Source organism: Mercenaria mercenaria, chromosome 7 (genome assembly GCF_021730395.1).
Source record: "Mercenaria mercenaria strain notata chromosome 7, MADL_Memer_1, whole genome shotgun sequence".
Classification (NCBI taxonomy): Eukaryota; Metazoa; Mollusca; class Bivalvia; order Venerida; family Veneridae; genus Mercenaria; species Mercenaria mercenaria.
Genome location: NC_069367.1, coordinates 25,135,409 through 25,155,395, shown reverse-complemented (window position 1 = coordinate 25,155,395; position 19,987 = coordinate 25,135,409). Strand labels below are relative to the sequence as shown.

Genomic DNA, 19,987 nt, shown 5'->3' with positions numbered 1-19,987 from the left:
GACTGTATGTCAAAGTTCATTAGTTTTCCAACCAGTTCATGCTGGGAAGTTTTAAGTTACTTGAAGAGAACAGATGAATACTGGAAAGGATGCATAGAAAGTTTTTGCTGACCCCGTATGTAACTGAAATAGTTGAAAAATATTGTTAATCTTAGCTTAACATAGCTTTTCATAGCTGTTGATATTGTGAAATAGTTTCAGAAAATTGGGTAAGATATTTTGGCTGTATAATTTAGTATTTTATTATGTGATCAGGCTTTAGAATCATTGAACAAGAAGGATATGACAGAAATCAAATCATACGCCAAACCTCCAACCCTCGTAGAGAAAGTGATGGAGTCCGTGATGATTTTACGAGGCCAGGAACCAACCTGGTCCGAGGCTAAACGTCAACTTGGTAATGAAATCATAGATGTGTTCACAGACTTTTCACGGACAAGAATTTTTTTGTTTGAACTCACCTTTTTCCTATGTGATGGTGTACTCAATGTAATGTTAACCGAAATATGAGTAAACAAATATAAACATGGCTTCTTGTGCCTGAAAAAATGGTACAATTCAGTGTAGACATATAAGATTTGAATAAATTGAAAAAAATACCTGAGTTTTGTATATAATGTATGTATGGCCGTTATGAGCATTGCCTTACATGAACTCATATTTTGGTTGACAGTTTCACTAAACCCTTCCTTTGTGCTTTATTCACAGATTTTTACAGTTTTTCATGCAGCTAACAGATTAACTTTGTTTTCAGTTTTCAACCCCTTGTAAACATTTTTGATATTTATTAAAATGCAAGTGTTTCCATTTCTGTTCTGTCTTGAAGAGCTTAATTAGAATTGATGAATTTTTGGATGGCAAAAATGGCATGATATTTCAGTTTAGAAAATCGTCATTCTCGGATAAATTCAGCATGCATAAATTATTTGTCATTTTATTATTGCTGCCGACTGGCCTATTCGGCCTCAGTGCCTTCATCTCTGCTGGTTTGAAACCTTATTTGGAGTATAGAAATAATTCATGTGAGGTGGATTATAGATGGTTTACGATTCTACCCAGGTGCCTGCCCGTGCATGAAACAATGCTTTGATGGGCACCTGGGGCCTTCACTACAAAAAGGTGGAAAGTCATCATAATATTATGACCAGTAACTGTGCTTGTGTGATGTTAAACTTAACAAAACATTATTTCTTGTAAATGACAAATTTCACAAATGGAAACGCTTGCCCTTTTCACTTTGCCTTGATTGTTTTCAGATCACCCCCACCAACACTGCATTTTTGTAGCTCTTTTTTACTTTTTTAGCTATAGCTTAACAAAATACCAGATTTTTGTTTGACCATTCAAACCATGCAGATTTATTTTTTCTGTGTTGATACTGGAAGGCATGCTTAATTTTCTGTACCGCTATTGGAAAAGGATGAATTTTTGCAAAATTTTGCTTATTATTAACAATTTTTTTGCACTAAATACCCTTTCTGCCTTGATCAGTGTTATAAATTAAGATTTGTGCTTTGCACTATTTAGGGGTGGCTCGGGGATCTGAAGATTGTAAGCATTTTATGCAGTGTAAACCTCTGCTTACCTCCCTTCACAGGCAAAATACATTTAAATTTACAACTAAACAAATACAAAGAAACTATGTGCGCTTGAGCATCAGTGGCTTGGCTACATGAGCTCGCTCGAGCTTTTCATCTGGTCCACAGCTGTTTGTTTTCTTTGTGTTTTCTTTGTTTCGGTCGCATGATAAATTTTGCGCATTCATCCTATTTCAAAGACGGCGAAAGACAAATAATACCATTGCTTGCTTTTGAGACATGGGCTTCAAAGCATTTTAACAGTTTTCATAAACTATGCTTCAAAATCAGTTTAAAAGAAAAAAAAAAGGAAAGTAAGATTTTGACAGATTTGTCTAAGAATCAAAGCAGTTGATATTGTTTGTCTCAGCCAATTCTGTCTTTGTTTTACTTATTACAGAACTGTCAAACAGTTATTCTAGAACATTCTTGAAAAATACCAAACAAAAAATTTAAAGAAGCAAAACATACATACAAGAAAAAGTATCTCAAAAACTGTTAAGTCAGATATATACAGGAGGATTTAATTTTTGCTATTTTCATTTTTATTATTTCATGAAAATATTAGCTCTAAAATGCAAAAACTTGGATTTTAATTTTAAACATTTTATGGGGAAAATTTACAGCTTAAGTGAATATTAAATCTGACCTTCCATTACATCGAGTATGAATTTTGCAAAATTTTAGTTTTGCAAACTTTTGTGATATAACAATAGTTGTTTGACAGTTGGAAGAATAACTTCCCTAGCTTTACTAATGGTAAAAAGGATGTGTGTGTGTGTGTTTTCTATTTGATCCCTAATTGTTCCCATTAAAACCAGGCCCTGGAATCCCTAAACAAGAAAGACATGACAGAAATAAAGTCATATGGTCGGCCCCCGGCTTTAGTGGAGAAGGTAATGGAAGCTGTAATGATCTTACGAGGTCAAGAACCAACCTGGGCGGAAGCTAAGAGACAACTTGGTAGAGACTCCTTTAATCTTTTTCCTTTTTCTTTGTTAGCTCACCTGAGCAATGCTCAGGTGAGTTTTTCTGATCACTCGATGTCCGGCGTCTGTCTGTCGTCTGTCCGTCAACATTTAGCTTGTGTATGCGATAGAGGCTGTATTTTTCAACTGATCTTCATGAAATTTGGTCAGAATGATTACCTTGATGAAATCTAGGCCGAGTTCGAAAAATGTCTCATCTGGGGTCAAAAACTAGGTCACTAGGTCAAATCAAAGAAAAACCTTGTGTATGCGATAGAGGCTGTATTTTTCAATTATTCTTCATGAATTTTGGTCAGAATGATAACCTGATGAAATCTAAGCCGAGTTCGAAAATGGGTCATCTGGGGTCAAAAACTAGGTCACTAGGTCAAATCAAAGAAAAAGCTTGTGTATGCAATAGAGGCTGTATTTTTCAAGTAATCTTCATGAATTTTGGTCAGAATGATAACATTGATAAAATCTAGGCCGAGTTCGAAAATGGGTCATCTGGGTCAAAAACTAGGTCACTAGGTCAAATTAAAGAAAAACCTTGTGTATGCGATAGAGGCTGTATTTTTCAATTAATCTTCATGAATTTTGGTCAGAATGATTGCCTTGAAGAAATCTAGGCCGAGTTTGAAAATGGGTCATCTGGGGTCAAAAACTAGGTCACTAGGTCAAATCAAAGAAAAACCTTGTGTATGCAATAGAGGCTGTATTTTTCAATTAATCTTCATGAATTTTAGTCAGAATGATTGCCTTGATGAAATCTAGGTCAAGTTCGAATATGGGTCATCTAGGATCAAAAACTAGGTCACTAGGTCAAATCAAAGGAAAAGCTTGTATATGAGATAGAGGCTGTATTTTTCAATTGATCTTCCTGAAATTAAGTCAAAACGATAACCTTAATGAAATCTAGGCTGAATTTGAAAAGGGTCTGCTTGGGTCAAAAAGTAGGTCACTAGGTCAAATCAAAGAAAAACCTTGTGTATGCGATAGAGGCTGTATTTTTCAATTGATCTTCATGAAATTAGGTCAGAGTGATAGCCTTGATGAAATCTAGGTCAAGTTCGAATATGGGTCATCTGGGGTCAAAAACTAGGTCACTAGGTCAAATCAAAGAAAATACTTATACTCAAGATTTTTGCTCCAATTTTAACGATAATTGGTCAGAATATTTTTTTCCATGAAATCACTAGGTCAAACATGTTTACTCTGTTTAATATGTTGTGTTATGGTGTGTTTCTCAGGTGAGCGACCTAGGGCCATCTTGGCCCTCTTGTTTTGTGTTTTGCTTTTTATCAGTAAATGATTTTTTTCAGAAGTAATGTGTTTTTTAGAAGTAATCTACAGTGTTTTTATTCAGTCTGCTTTATTCTAGCCTTTCTTGTCTTTATTTTTTGCTTTTGATTAGATATACATGTGATTAAAGTAACTAAAACATGATAATTTCAGAAAAGTAACACATTTTTCCTCAGTTACTGTTAAATCATTTAATTTCGTGGGCATGAAATTTCATGGTTTTGGTCAACATTGCAATTTCATGGGGATATGAAGTTGTGGATTTTACTTGTTCGTTGGGATTAAATTTCGTGGATTGACTCAACCACGAAATCCACAAGAATTAGTCCCCCACGAATATTAATGATTTCACAGTATGCAGCTGTTGGAACCATATTGTAGGAAATGAAAACTGTGTAGAAAAAAAAAATATGTTTTAAAAAAAAAAGCTATATAAAAAGCTACTGTTAGACCTACAATGTATGTTAATCGGCCAGTCAAGAGAAAGGCTAAATTGCCTGCTTAAGACAGGTGACTCATTAACACAGATTTTGATTTTCTTTCGACAGTACAAACTTTTTCAGGTAAAGAGATAACAAATGCCTAAAGATATTGAAATTTTCTTACAATAATTGATAATGTGATGATAATTCTTACCTTTGCAAATTAATTGTCAGAAATTGGAACCTGAAATTTTACTTTAATAATTTCCTGACAGAAATTAAATAATAAAAATTGATTCCCTTTTTGCATTTTTCTTTACTTTACTAAGAGTGATATGGTATTTGCAAAATTTTTAGCTTAATTTTTCAGATTGTGCAAGAATGTATATTACCATTTGTAAAGTGCGAGATTTGGTTTTATAATTTACTAACTGTTAGTTTTCACTAATGTACAGGTGACCAGAACTTCTTGAAACAGCTGTTTGAATTTGACAAGGACAATATAACGGATCGTGTTCTCAAGAAAATTGGACAGTATGTTGCCCAGACTGACTTCCAGCCGGAGATCATTGGACGTGTATCCTTGGCCGCCAAGTCATTGTGTATGTGGGTACGAGCCATGGAAGTATACGGACGTATCTACAGAGTGGTGGAGCCCAAGAAGCAGAGGTTGAATGCAGCAATGGGTCAGCTCAAAGAGAAGCAAGATGCTCTCAGTGAAGCCAAGGCTAAATTAGCTGAGGTAGGTGTGCAGATTGTTCAGCAGGTTGTCTCAAAAGGCAATTGGCAACAGAGTAACTAAAACCAAACGATTGATGCTTTTTAAGTTTATACTAATTTGGTTTAGCTCTATAGTGATGAAAGCTTGGAGCTGATTTGAATCACTCTTGAGTCTGCTTTCTGGTTTAAAAAGTCATTTATGCAGAGGCAGTTATAGAGTTAAAAACTGATTTCTGAAGAAAAATGATGTACTGTAAATAGAATAAGATTTAATGTTAATGCATTCAAATGAATAGCCTAGACTTGTAAATTTTTTCTGTTTGAAGGCATGTTTGAAAATAAAATGTTTTTCTTAAAACCAGGTTGAGGCAAAGATGGCAGAGTTACAGAAACAATACCAGGACAAATTGAACCAGAAAGAGGAATTGAAGAGAAAGGCCGAGCATACAGAACTCATGTTGGACAGAGCTGCTAAACTTGTCTCAGGTATACCTCTATCATTATTTAACCCTTAGCCTGCTGGCAGCAAGCGATTTTGCCTTTGCGAGCAGTGCAGACCAAGATCAGCCTGCACAGATGTGCAGACTGATCATGGTCTGCACTGTTCGCTATTCAGTCAGTAAATTTTTAGTGGACACCCCTTTAAATGATAAGTGATGCTGCCCAAAGTGAATGATGGACCAGTCTATTTTAGAAATTTAGCAGGGTAAGAGTTAAATATGTAGTTATACAGTTGGATTGATGGAAATAAATGTCTCTTGGACTTTTACATGGCATTTTTATAAACACCAAGAGATGTCATCCATTTGTCAGTCTGTCTGCTAGCAGTTTACTTTCTGCCTGGTGACTTAAGAATGCTTTGACTTATGATCATTGAAATAAATAGGCACATTGCTCATAGGCAGTCGATGACTGTTGTTAGGAGGCTTAATCAGATTAATTAACAGATACTGTAAAAGTACATTTTTTTGATGGGTCTGAATTTTGCGAATTTGGAATTTTGAGTATGTTCACGAGGTTTAATATTTGTGAAATTGTAAAAGTGGTATCATACTTGAAATTGAATTATACTATTGGTGAATATTTATGCGAGGATTAATTTTCACGAGATGTATTGGTCTTGCAAATATAGTGAAAATTTCTGCTTTTATAGTAGGCACATTGCTCATGGGCCGTCAATTACTATTGTTAGGAAGCTTTATCAGATTAATTAATAGATATATTTTACCTGAAATATGTTTCTGGAATTTGCTTGAAATCTGTAAAACCAAACATTAACCCTTATCACGCTGAACACGATTGATTCTGGCTTTGCGACCAGTGTAGATCATGATCAGCCTTCACATCCATGCAGTCTGATCATGATCTGCACTGTTCGCCATTCAGTCAGTATCTTTTGGATAAGCACCCCTTTTAACAGTTAATGATACTAACCAGATTGAAAGGTGGACAAGTTCATCATAGAAATTTAGCAGGGTAAGGGTTAATACCAACAAATTGATGGCTACAAATCTTGGCATAAAGTTTGCATCTACAACTGTTACAGTAATCATTGATTACAGGTTTGGCTGGTGAGAGGATAAGATGGGAGGAGACGGTGAAGGATCTTGAGGAGAGAATGGGATTCCTGATAGGCGACTGTCTGATAGCTGCAGCTTTCATGTCCTATATTGGACCATTCTTGTCCAACTACAGAGAGGAGCTCGTCCAAAAAGTCTGGCTTGCAGAGGTAGGGATAAAGTCTGGAATATACTCTTTACTGTTTTACTTGATGTTATGAGTGCATACTTTTTTTTTGGTTTTAGTCTTTTAAAAGGATCAAGAGCAAACAAAAACAGTGTTATATTATTTTGATAGAATCTTTTTATCATGTTGCTACATAAGGCGTTTACCTCTTGCAACACACTCTGTTCATTGGTAGAACTCACTGCACTCACACAATAATGACTGTGAAATGGATATTGATGGCCCACTAATTCTCAAGATGTAAAAGGGATGCAGTAATGTGAAAAAAGTAAAACATTGTGGATATTTTACAATTGTAAACTTACTTTCCAGTCAGTATATAATTTTGTTCTCCTCAGCATAAGTCTAGGTGTATATTTTTCCTGGAATTCTATTTTTAAAAAACTCTTTACTACAGGTGAAAAAACTGGGTGTACCTTGCGATCCGATGTTTGATTTCTCCAAGTTCATGGCCAAGCCAACAAATGTACGTGACTGGAATATCCAAGGGTTGCCTAGCGACAGTTTCTCCACAGAAAATGGTGTCATAGTAACAAGTGCTAGCAGATGGCCCCTAATGGTGGATCCCCAGGGTCAAGCCATAAAGTGGATCAAAAACATGGAGGCTTCAAAGGTGAGACTGCCCTACAAAGTAATAACTCTATAGGTAAAAAATGAACATTTTCGTATATAACGATGTAATAATGATTTTAAGCAATTCAAAGCAGTTAGTGAACTCTACTTTTCTATATTGTTCCTTGTGTACATAAAAGATTAATGCTTTGCATGCAATGAAATAGTAGTGTCTTTATTTAATGAAGCTGTATAACTGGCTTAACGGCATTCTGTCTTTTTTCTATGAAATTCAGTCTTTTTGTTGATATTTATCTGTATTTGTTTAAATATGTTTCCTAGTAACCAGATGTTTATATAAAACAGCTCCCTCCATGGGATGGAAACCCCTTTAATGTAAGGATGGTCTCATGTGTCAAAGAAAAAACACCTGCCAATGTTGTAATTGTAATTTGAAGTCAATATTAATTAATTAATTAATTAAAATATTAAGAACTACAGTTTGATCAAGCCTTTCTGTAACAAAGTTTTTCCTTGAATTCGCTTGAAAATGTAAGACAATACCATTTAGTTTTATACATCATTCTGTAGAGCCCCAACGCTTGGTAATAGGAACTGTTGAACATTTTCAAAATATCTTGATTAGTTTTGAATTTATCGTCAAAAAAGTATTTTGATAGGCTATTTTCCTTTGTAAATTTCAGCTATTTTGGAGAATAATTTCAAAAAAAAAAAAACAGTGTTGACTTTAGTTGTTTATGAACAGTTAAAGGATGTTTTATTTAGCTTAACAGGATAGTTTTCCTGTAAAAAAACTTTGCAGAAAAAAAGATTAATAATTTTTTTCTTACCATTTTGGTGGTAAATTTGACATTATCAAAGATATTTTGGAAATTCAAAATGTTCCCACTATCACATCTGAAGACCTAAAGACTACATATATCTTTTATCTGGACCATGCAAAAGACAGCTGAAGTTAAAGGGGAAAACTATGTTACAGATTTAATGAATCAAAATAAAATGATACAATAATGCACGTGTGGAAAAACGTACTCACAGCCTAATGGTTTTCATGATTATCGTTGTACCTTGATGATGTTGTTGTGATGGTATCATTTTGTAAGAAACACTCATTGGTTGTGCTGTCAGAAATTTATTTTGCTTTACAGTTGATACAAAAAAAGATAAGAAAACAAATAGAAATTGCTGTCACATCCTAAACATCTAGGAGATGTCATATTTAACCAAAGTTAAAAAACTAAGTGCAGTTTTTAGAAGTAGAAAATTAACAAATTAATTAATAAAAATTTCTAGAAATTAATAAGATTTTAAATGAAAATATTAGAAATTTGGATGCCAGAATTTATATGGAGAAGGAAAAAAGAATTAGAAAAACTTGCTTTAATAATCAGCTTGTGAGGGTTAAAGAATAATATTATGTCTTATTATACCACTATGAAAGACGGTTAGTGGAGGGTAGAGGGTTATATAGGAATCACATTGTCCCATTCCATCTGTCCTGCATTGTTTACCTTGAACATCTCTAAAACTAGTACAGATAATATTCGGAAGTTTAAAAGACCTTCAGGATCATTAGTTTAGAGAAGTCCAATTTTTTTCCGTCATTTTTTTTTTTTTTTCACTCCAAAAACGGTTGTATATCATCCATCCCAAATTGTTCTCCTTGCATAACTCTGGAACTGATACAGATATTATTTTGAAACTTAAAACAGGCTTTGATCGTGATACAGTTTCACATACCAGGTTTCATAACTCTTGATTTTTTTTGTGACAAAGTTGCTTCCCTTTTTGCTCTAGTTTATATATCCTATGAAAACAGGTTTTGAAGAGTTTAAACCATTTATGGAAAAGGAGCCTTTATGTCGAGAATACAAATGATTAATAAGTGTTGTCATTGTTGTTACAGGGTCTGAAAGTGATAGATTTACAGCAGTCAGATTACATGAGAACCCTAGAAGGGGCTATTCAGTTTGGGTTGCCAGTGTTACTTCAGAATGTACAGGAGAGACTTGACCCATCACTGGACCCAGTCCTTAACAAGTCACTGATGAAAATAGGTAAATAAACTTTATCATTTTGTAGACTTTCGCATAAATTGTTGTTGCAGTAAAATATGTCTTAAACAGGTCAAAAGGCTGTTGGTTTAGAATATAGAAATTTTAGCTGGTGTATTGTGTATGTTGGAACTGAAGATATGAAGGTACTCTTTCAAGAAGAATTACGTCCCTCCTTAAAGAAGGTGAAAGCATAACATTATGTATTGATATGCTAAACAAGGGATATGCTCAATATTTCAAAGCATGTGCAGTCAAAGAGAGCCTTTTGAGACTTACAAAGTATCTTTTGAGTTTGTAGTCCGATTTTAACATTGTTTCAAAATACTGCATGTTCCACTTAAGTCAGCTGAGAAACTTTCTGTGTTTCAGGTGGTGCTTTCATGATAAGGATTGGTGACAAGGAGATAGAATACAACCCAGAGTTCAGATTCTACATCACAACAAAACTGAGTAACCCTCATTATACACCTGAAATCTCCACAAAAACTACTATTGTCAACTTTGCTGTGAAAGAACAAGGTATGCAGTTGATATTTTGTTAGTTATAAGTTGTAAAATTCTTCAGGAGAACAGTTGTCTTAATTGGTAGGGGACAGAGAAGCTCCTTTACGATAACTAAATGCAATGAAATGTCTAGATAGTGATATAATTTCATTTATTTAAACTTTATAAAAATATTGTTAAAAAAATAGTATCTGTAAATGGTACTGTAACTCTAATTTCTAAGAAATGGAAAAATAATAAACTTAAAACACATAAATTTTGTTATTCCCAGTATGTAGGGAAAATCCACTTTAAACAGTTTAAAAACAATAGTAAATAATGTAAACATTTTTGTAGGTTTGGAGGCCCAGTTGCTGGGTATTGTGGTAAGAAAAGAGAGGCCGGACCTAGAAGAGAAGAAAGATAGTTTAGTCAGAAGTATTGCTGAGGGTAAAAAGAAACTGGTAGAACTGGAAGATGAAATCTTGAGGTATGTGTTGCTACGATTCTTCTGAAAAGAATTTAATTCAGCATTTTGAAAGTTGGTGCTGGTCTTGGCAAGCTTGCTTGTTTATTCATAATAGCATGCAGGGTGGTATTCTATGTGGTTAAAGAAGCCTCTTCCCTAATAAATCATGACATAAATGGGATTTTTGAAAAATCAAACTGAAGTGTACTGGGTGTCCTAGAAATTTACTCCACTGAAGTCCAATACAAATTCCATTATTGATCCCATTACAAACCTGGTTGGATTTTTACTGAAACTTGCTCTAGAGTTAGCTTTGACCAGGATCTTTTTATTACAGACTGCTGAATGAGACAAAGGGTTCTCTGTTAGATGATGAACAGTTGGTGAACACACTACAAACATCGAAAGTGACATCACAGGAAGTGTCGGAACAGCTACAGGTGTCGGAACAAACTGAAGTCAAGATTGATGCTGCTAGAGAGGTATGCTATTGTAATTTCTATTCTGCCAATCATATACTAGTAGGCGTGGCTTAAAAAATGTACCAGTAATGCTTATATACCTCTGACCAAAGGAATTGAGCCTAGAATGCTTTAGGGAAGAAGTACAAGAAAAGGCTAAATAAAATGATAGAAACCGTCTTATGTTCTTGTATGTCACTTTGTAATTACAGTGCCCCATATGCAGTACAGGTATTTTGATTGTCAGATGTAGGTTTACACAAAATCTTTTTGTCATACTGTGTATTGTTGGAATACTAATCCAGGACCTTTGTCAGAAAATTGGTCACAACAAACAGACAGTTTTTAAAAACAGTAAATTTGACTGAGATTATCCTGTATAAAAAGAATTTTGCTTCTTTTGCATTCAGACAGAAAATTGGCTAATTATTTCAGTCCCTAGTAGAATACTGGCTCTAAGGTAATAGTTTTGAGCTCTGAGACCAGTCTCAGAACACTGTTTGGATGTTAATGGTCAGTTTGAAGATTCAGCTCAAAAAACCCTATTGAATGCTTATGACCCAAAACCAGTACTCCAAACTTTGTTTTTTAACCTTAGAACTTGCTTCCGCTGTTTTATGACTTTTACTTGTTATCTAAAAAATTCTATGAAATGTATCTCAACATAGAAGACTTTGAACTGATCTAGATTTTGCTCATTACAGGGATACAGACCAGCAGCTGAGAGGGCATCTATTTTGTTCTTTGTGCTCAATGACATGGGAAGGATAGATCCTATGTACCAGTTCTCACTAGACTCATACATTGACCTGTTCATAATGTCTATAGACAAGTCACAGAGAAGTGCTAAACTAGAGGAGAGAATCCAACACATGAATGAATATCACACATATGCTGTTTACAGGTAAATGATTTTGTAAACTTTCATTACTGAAATTTACATGATCCATTATTATTATTCTTTCATAAGTTAAATGCTGTTTTTGTCAGTGTTCCATTGATGGTTAGTCAACTTCAGTTCTAACTGTAATTTGTGTAGAAAAAATGCCATGTAGAACATTTGCCAGTTTTGTCACAGTAACTGGTGGTTATCACCATTTATTGTGCTATGCATGTTAGGAATTTCTTTGTTGGTCATAAGGCCTCTATTACCAAGCGACTTCAAACTTGTTGCTTGTAGATTATGTGGGTTCAAAACCTTGCTTGCAGCGTAGAATTCTTGTTGTGAGGAAGCTATCTAATGGGCTTATGGAAGGTTGTTGGTTCCAGCCAGGTGTCAGCCCATGAATGAAGCAGTGCCCGAAGGGACACCTTGGGTCTTCCTCCACCATCCAAAGCTGGAAGAGTTTCCACATGACCTAAATTGTGTCATATACTTATGTCATATACCTCTTACAAAATAAAAAAAAAAAAAAAGAAATTACTTGGTCATATTCTGATTTTACTAATTACCAAAATTTTTATAAAGGATTGTCTAAAAGAGTTAGTTGAAAAAAATCTGAGATTTTATTTCGTTTGAATGGTCTGAAAACTAGTCTTTATGTGATTGTGTGTTTCAGATTTACCTGCCGAGGTTTGTTTGAGAGACACAAGCTGCTTTTCTCGTTCCAAATGTGTGCCAAGATTCTAGAACATGCTGGAAAACTCAACATGGATGAATACAACTTCTTCCTTAGAGGCGGTGTGGTAAGTCTTTACAGTTATTCAAGAAACATACAAGAAATACATAAACATTAAGGAACCATAATTAAATAAAGTTAAAAGTTTTCTGTTGCCATGGAAATTTCAGCTAATTTGTGAAACCTTTGAAACAGTAGAACATGTAGAAAATTTTAAGAAAGAATCAGAAGAAAAGAGATCCATTTAAGCCATTTGGATCACTTAACAAAGTTAAACAGTTTGAAGGGAGATAACTTTATATGGTTGTAAGTTTTTTGGTCAAAATTGCAACATTTCGTGCCCAGAAGATCAAAAGATTTCACAGTATTACAAAAGATCTAATATACAAGAAAATCCATTTTCTTTCTTATTCCCACAGCAAATCTTAAGCAGTAGCATTGCGAGACTTTAAAATCTTATAATGCTTTTGTTTAAAATGTGGCTGCCACATTTTCCGCTATGAATGTAAAATACATTAATTTCTTATTAAATCCTATTCTGTTAATTACTTTCTTTAACATTTGTCAAAGGGTTGAATATTGCTTAATATACTAGAATGTTTTATTGAATCTATTGTTTTTTATTACCTCCCTTTATGGCTCTAACTGTAATAGTTCATGTGCAATATTAAAAGTAGTGCTTTTCTAACCATGTATTAAATGCACAGTTTCATCTGTTTTTAAGATAAAAATTTAAAGCATTATAGACCTTTAAACATCTTTCTGATTTTATCACTGATATAGGTGTTGGACAGAGAGAATCAGATGGACAATCCTTGTTCTGGATGGCTGTCAGATGTGGCCTGGGATAATATCACTGAACTGGAGAAGTTGACAAACTTCCATGGAATTATTACCGCGTTTGAGCAGTATCCTCGAGACTGGAATATCTGGTATACCTCAAATGAACCGGAAAATACAGGCTTACCTGGTAAGATTCATCTTCATTCATTATACAGAGTGTGTGTGTAATCATTTTGTGATGCTTTCAGTTTTGTTAAGGAGAAACATATGAAATGCTATACGTTGAAATCAGTCACACAGAGAAAAAAAGAAGTCCTATTAAAGGAACAGTCAGTAAAACTAGTGGACTGTTTTTAGCTGTCCAGAATTGATACATAAGGACCCTAGAGGTTGTGTTATACCACAAAGTTGGCTTGCAGAAGGCAGATGTTTCTACTAATGTGTGCAGACTTTTCCTGAACTCTGCTGAGAGAGGGGCACATTGGGTCTTTCTCCACCATTGAAATCTTTATCTGAGCCTCGTCTGTTAAAAGACTTGAAAAAAAGGCAGTTGAACAGTATCTAAAGGCATAAGAAATTTGACTATAAAGTAGCAAAATAAAAGTTATTCAATTATTTCAAAGACACTTTCTAGGTATTAAATCATTAATTGATATAATGTATACTATTTCTTTATGTTTTCAGGTGAATGGGACAATGCATGTAATGAGCTTCAGAAAATGTTGATCATCCGTTCCCTACGTCCAGACAGAGTGTCGTTCTGCGCTACATCATTCATTACAAACAATCTCGGTTCCAAGTTTGTGGAGCCTCCAGTCCTCGACATGCAACATGTGGTACAGGACTCCTCCACTAAAACTCCACTCATCTTTGTACTGTCACCTGGTGTGGTAAGTATAATAAAGTTGTTGTTTGTTCATGCCACATTTTGGCTAAGTGATAACTGCTGAGAATGAGGGCCTCCATGGCGAACAGGTTAAGATCACTAACTTCAAATCACTCGCCCTTTACCACTTGAGTCAGAAACCTAATTAGGTGTAGAATTCTTTCGTTAGAGAAAGCCATCCAGCTAGCTTACAGAACGTATGTAGTTCTACCCAGATTACAGCTTGTGTCTGGGTTAAAGCTAGAAAGTCATCATATAACCAGTTGCCAATTCAGACTACAGATCCACTACCTTAAGATCTTTAAATATAAAGCAAGATAGAAAAGTAAGATTTCAAGACACTTTAATCATTCTTTAATATGAAAAAATACTGTACAGATATTAATATTTGTTTAACATGTTTTATACAGGATCCAACAAGTGCCCTACTACAGCTTGCTGAACAGAGTGGTATGGCCCAGAGGTTCCATGCCCTGTCTCTAGGTCAAGGTCAGGCTCCCATAGCAACCAGAATGATCAAGGAAGGTGTCAGAGAGGTATGTATGTAGGGAGTCATTCAGTTTCATGTTGTTTTGATTAGGGTTACCCTGTACTTATTGTTTAACCTTTAGCATGCTAGATAAATTGTCGTCTGCTGGAAATGTCGTCTGCTAAAATTGTAAAGTTCATTCAATTTGCTCCAAAATTGGAAGAAATATTGTCAGAGTAGCAAACAGCTTGGAACCTGATCAGACGCCGATTTAATCGGCATCTGATCTGGTTCCAAGCTGTTTGCAAAGGCTGTTAAATTCGCCTGCAGCAGGCTAAGGGTTAAGAATGTAGGCTGATTTGATAAGAAAGGGTATGCTGACTTGTTTACCAATACCCTAAAAAAAAAGGTATTTTGTTTCATTTTGCTTGTTTAGCATTCTTTTTTATGTACATGAATTATTCTCTGCAAAAACTCTTGATTTTGATGATTTTTAAGAGAAAGATATATATGGCTTAAACAAAGATTGAATCTTATTTAAAAAGATGTCTTAATTTTTTGAAAATCTGGTCATGTGAAAGTAGCTGATATTACAATTTTCTTGGTTTGTCCAGATAGTCACTCACCCTTTACACTAATAGTAGAATCCACATCAGAACAACCAATAAATCTGTATGTGTGCTTGCAATCTAATACATTGACATATTTCTTTACCACAGGGTAACTGGGTGTTCTTGGCGAACTGTCATTTATCATTGAGTTGGATGCCGCAGCTTGACAAGCTGGTAGAACAATTACAGGTCGAGGAACCACATCCCGAGTTCAGACTTTGGCTTAGTTCCAGTCCACATCCAGAATTCCCTATAGCCATTTTACAGACTGGTATCAAAATGACCACAGAACCTCCAAAGGTATAGACTGTGTTGCAGATTTTCATATTTAGACAAAATGTATTTTTGATGTTATTCAGTAAACGAGTCAAAATCTGGGTGAAGCAGTAACATTTCATGACCCACTCAAAACAGGCAGATTTTGAAAAGAAATTGAAAAATTTTACACTTTTTAAATTTTAACTTTATTAAAGTACTCTACATATGAGAAGAAATATGATGCAACACTTGTATAGGATAATTTCATCTGCAGTGTGGCAAGTATATGTCTTTTTTACACAAAAGAAGATGCAAAGCGCTTAGATTTTATCTGCTAGAATTGCAAATTATCTTTGTTCAGTAAGTGCCATAATATGCCTTATGACTGCATATAAAAATTCAACACACTTTATTCTACTGTTATTTTTTTTTTTCACACATATGTCATGTTTATTCACAGGGTTTGAAAGCCAACTTGAAACGTTTGTATAACCTGGTAACAGAGCAACAGTTCAGTCGGTGCCATAAACAAGACAAGTATAAGAAGCTGTTATTCTGCCTCTGTTTCTTCCACTCAGTACTACTCGAGAGAAAGAAGTTCTTGATGCTTGGTTGGAATATTGCATATGAGTTTAACGACTCTGATTTTGAGGTTAGTAATTGAAATTTCATATCAATAAAGAAGATTTTAATTACGTTTTAATTATATTTTTCTAACTGTGTTTTGTTCTATTCGGAGAATTTGACAAGTAGGCAAAATAAATTTTATGAATGGCATAGAAATATGGCTTTGAAACATAACTTTCAAGTTTGATTCAGCTTGAAAATGATTGTCAGTCTTGTGTTTGCATACTGAATAAGAATGTTTTCATGGTAATTGTAATTGATCAGAGTGTAATTGTAATTGAATTTAATTACTCCACTAGAAATTTAATTTTACCGTTGAACTCAATCTCGGTTTCGACGGGATTGGCAAATTTTGTTCAAGTTATCGGTAGTTTGAGCCATTTAACAAAATAGATTTTAAAAGGATGTGTCCAGGACTTGATGCTGAGTTTAAACAAATGGTGGTGTTTGAATTGTGCAAGTTCAAGTGAACGAATTTCAACTGTAATTAGATATAATCAACTATACTGTGAAATCATTTAATTTCATGGGCATGAAATTTCGTGGTTTTGGTCAAAACGGCAATTTCGTGGGGATATGAATTCGTGAATTTCAACTTTTGAACATAAAATGAATGGGGACTTTACTTGTTCGATGGGATTAAATTTCGTGGATTGACTCAACCACGAAATCAATGAAAATTAGTCCCCCACGAATATTTATGATTTCACAGTATTTGAAAGTAATTAGACGTGTGTCTGTCTTGTTTGTGGCGTCATAAAACAATGGACTTTATTGCTTTACAGGTGTCAGAAAACTTACTGAGTATTTATCTTGATGATTATGATGAGACACCATGGGAGGCACTTAAATACCTGATAGCAGGAATTAATTACGGAGGTCACGTGACAGACGACTGGGATAGAAGACTTCTGATGACATATATCTCTGACTACTTTAATGATAATGCCATAAATACACCATTTTTCAGGTAAGTAACTAAGATAAGGTTGAAAAATTAATTAATTTTCTTTTATTAGTGGATATCAGTGTTAACAGAGAATCTGTTGGTAGACTATTTTAATGTTTTGTGGGGATAAACCCTTACAGAAAGACAATGTTTGCACTAGATTGTTTGCACTGTGCTTAATATAATGGCAACAAGTCCCCAAAGAATATCAGTTCTTTTCAGGTGATTTGAACAAACATTTGACAGTGTATGTACTAGGGGAAATGGTCAAATTCTTGTTTTTAGCTAGACTATTCAAAGAATAGTCTAGCTATTCTACTCACCCTGGCGTCTGCGTCGGCGTCACACCTTGGTTAAGTTTTTGCATGCAAGTACATACAGCCATCAGTTAAAGGCATATAGCTTTGAAACTTATTTTTTCTTTTTCTAGGTCAATTACCAACCTCTCTGGGTCAAGTCCCATAACTCTGACATGTATTTTGAGCAAATTATGCCCCCTTTTGGACTTAGAAAATTTTGGTTAAAGTTTTACATGCAAGTTACTATCGCCAAAACTAATGCAGATATTGATTTGAAACTTCACATGTGTCTTCGGGGTTATAAAACTAGTTGATAGCAGCAAGTCCCTTAACTCTGACCTTCATTTTGGCCAAATTATGCCCCCTTTTAGACTTAGAAAATTCTGGTTAAAGTTTTGCGTGCAAGTACATACAGCTATTTCTAAAAGGCATATAGATTTGAAACTTATTTTTAGCTCACCTGAGCAATGCTCAGGTGAGTTTTTCAGATCGCTCGATGTCCGTCGTCCGTCATCTGGCGTCTGTCGTCTGTCGTCCGTCGTCTGTCAACATTTAGCTTGTGTATGCGATAGAGGCTGTATTTTTCAATTAATCTTCATGAATATTGGTCAGAATGATAACCTTGATGAAATCTAGGCCGAGTTTGAAAATGGATCATCTCGGGTCAAAAACTAGGTCACTAGGTCAAATCAAAGAAAAACCTTGTGTATGCGATAGAGGCTGTATTTTTCATTTAATCTTCATGAATATTGGTCAGAATGATAACCTTGATGAAATCTAAACCGAGTTCGAAAATGGGTCATCTGGGGTCAAAAACTAGGTCACTAGGTCAAATCAAAGATAAACCTTGTGTATGCGAAAGAGGCTGTATTTTTCAATTCTTCTTCATGAATATTGGTCAGAATGATAACCTTGATAAAATCTAGGCTGAGTTCGAAAATGGGTCATCTCGGGTCAAAAACTAGGTCACTAGGTCAAATCAAAGAAAAACCTTGTGTATGTGAAAGAGGCTGTATTTTTCAATTCTTCTTCATGAATATTGGTCAGAATGATAACCTTGATAAAATCTAGGCCGAGTTCGAAAATGGGTCATCTCGGGTCAAAAACTAGGTCACTAGGTCAAATCAAAGAAAAACCTTGTGTATGCGATAGAGGCTGTATTTTTCAATTGATCTTCATGAATTTTAGTCAGAATGATTGCCTTGATGAAATCTAGGCCGAGATCGAAAATGGGTCATCTGGGGTCAAAAACTATGTCACTAGGTCAAATCAAAGAAAAACCTTGTGTATGCGATAGAGGTGGTATTTTTCAATTGATCTTTATGAATTTTGGTCAGAATGATAACCTTGATGAAATCTAGGCCGAGTTCGAAAATGGGTCATCTGGGGTCAAAAACTAGGTCACTAGGTCATATCACGTAAAAGCCTTGTGTATGCGATAGAGGCTGTATTTTTCAATTGATCTTCATGAATTTTGGTCAGAATGATTGCCTTGATGAAATTTAGACCAAGTTTTAAAATGGGTCATCTGGGATTAAAAACTAGGTCACTAGGTCAAATCAAAGAAGAACCTTGTGTATGCGATAGAGGCTGTATTTTTCAACTGATCTTCATGAAATTTAGCCAGAATGATTACCTTGATAAAATCTAGGCTGATTTCGAAAATGGGTCATCTGGGGTCAAAAACTAGGTCACTAGGTCAAATCGAAGAAAAACATTGTGTATGCAATAGAGGATGTATTTTTCAATTGATCTTCATGAAATTTGGTCAGAGTGATTGCCTTGATGAAAACTAGGTCCGTTTTGAATATGGGTTATCTGAGGTCAAAAACTAGGTCACTAGGTCAAATTAAAGAAAAATCTTGTGTATGCGATAGAGACTGTTTTTTTTTTCAGTTGATATTTATGAAATTTGGTCAGGTTGATTGCCTTAATGAAATCTAGGTCGAATTTGAATATGGGTCATCTGAGGTCAAAAACTAGGTCACTTGGTCAAATCAAAGAAAAAACTTCTGTATGTGATAGAGGCTGTATTTTTCAGTTGATCTTCATGAATTTTGGTCAGAATGATTGCCTTGATAAAATCTAGGTCGAGTTTGAACATGGGTCATCTAGGGTCAAAAACTAGGTCATATCTAAGAAAATGCTTGTTTTATCGCAAGAGACCAATTTTTTGGTCCAATCTTAATGAAAATTGGTCAGAATATTTGTTTCCATGAAATCACTAGGTCAAACATGTTTTACACTGTTAATGAGTGTTTCTTAGGTGAGCGACCTAGGGCCATCTTGGCCCTCTTGTTTCTTTTTCTAGATCAATTACCAACCTCACTGGGTCAAGTCCCATAACTCTGACATGTATTTTGAGCAAATTATGCCCCCTTTTAGACTTAGAAAATTTTGGTTAAAGTTTAACATGCAAGTTACTATCTCCAAAACTAATGCAGATATTGATTTGAAACTTCACATGTGTCTTTGGGGTTATAAAACTAGTTGATAGCAGCATGTCCCATAACTCTGACCTTCATTTTGGCCAAATTATGCCCCCTTTTGGACTTAGAAAATTCTGGTTAAAGTTTTGCGTGCAAGTACATACAGCTATTTCTAAAAGGCATATAGATTTGAAACTTATTTTTTGTTTTTCTAGGTCAATTACCAACCACACTGGGTCAAGTCCCATAACTCTGACATGTATTTTGAGCAAATTGTGC

General features: G+C 34.8%; 1 protein-coding gene across 5 annotated transcripts in view; it reads left to right on the top strand.

The window, feature by feature from the left end:
- Window positions 1–19,987, top strand: part of LOC123554677 (dynein axonemal heavy chain 2-like) — an 87,492-nt gene that overhangs the window by 57,684 nt on the left and 9,821 nt on the right. For 3 of the 5 annotated variants that reach the window (XM_053547820.1, XM_053547818.1, XM_053547819.1), the window contains 17 exons: window positions 256–397; window positions 4,725–5,011; window positions 5,352–5,475; window positions 6,552–6,718; window positions 7,133–7,348; window positions 9,215–9,365; window positions 9,735–9,884; window positions 10,206–10,338; window positions 10,655–10,799; window positions 11,483–11,682; window positions 12,338–12,464; window positions 13,181–13,367; window positions 13,865–14,070; window positions 14,477–14,602; window positions 15,255–15,446; window positions 15,865–16,056; window positions 16,817–17,001. In XM_053547820.1, coding sequence (XP_053403795.1) covers window positions 256–397; window positions 4,725–5,011; window positions 5,352–5,475; window positions 6,552–6,718; window positions 7,133–7,348; window positions 9,215–9,365; window positions 9,735–9,884; window positions 10,206–10,338; window positions 10,655–10,799; window positions 11,483–11,682; window positions 12,338–12,464; window positions 13,181–13,367; window positions 13,865–14,070; window positions 14,477–14,602; window positions 15,255–15,446; window positions 15,865–16,056; window positions 16,817–17,001 — 2,930 coding nt within the window. Of the gene's footprint in view, window positions 1–255; window positions 398–2,398; window positions 2,541–4,724; window positions 5,012–5,351; window positions 5,476–6,551; window positions 6,719–7,132; window positions 7,349–9,214; window positions 9,366–9,734; window positions 9,885–10,205; window positions 10,339–10,654; window positions 10,800–11,482; window positions 11,683–12,337; window positions 12,465–13,180; window positions 13,368–13,864; window positions 14,071–14,476; window positions 14,603–15,254; window positions 15,447–15,864; window positions 16,057–16,816; window positions 17,002–19,987 lie in introns of all 5 variants that reach the window. The other 2 variants (XM_053547821.1, XM_053547817.1) reach the window with 1 other exon arrangement.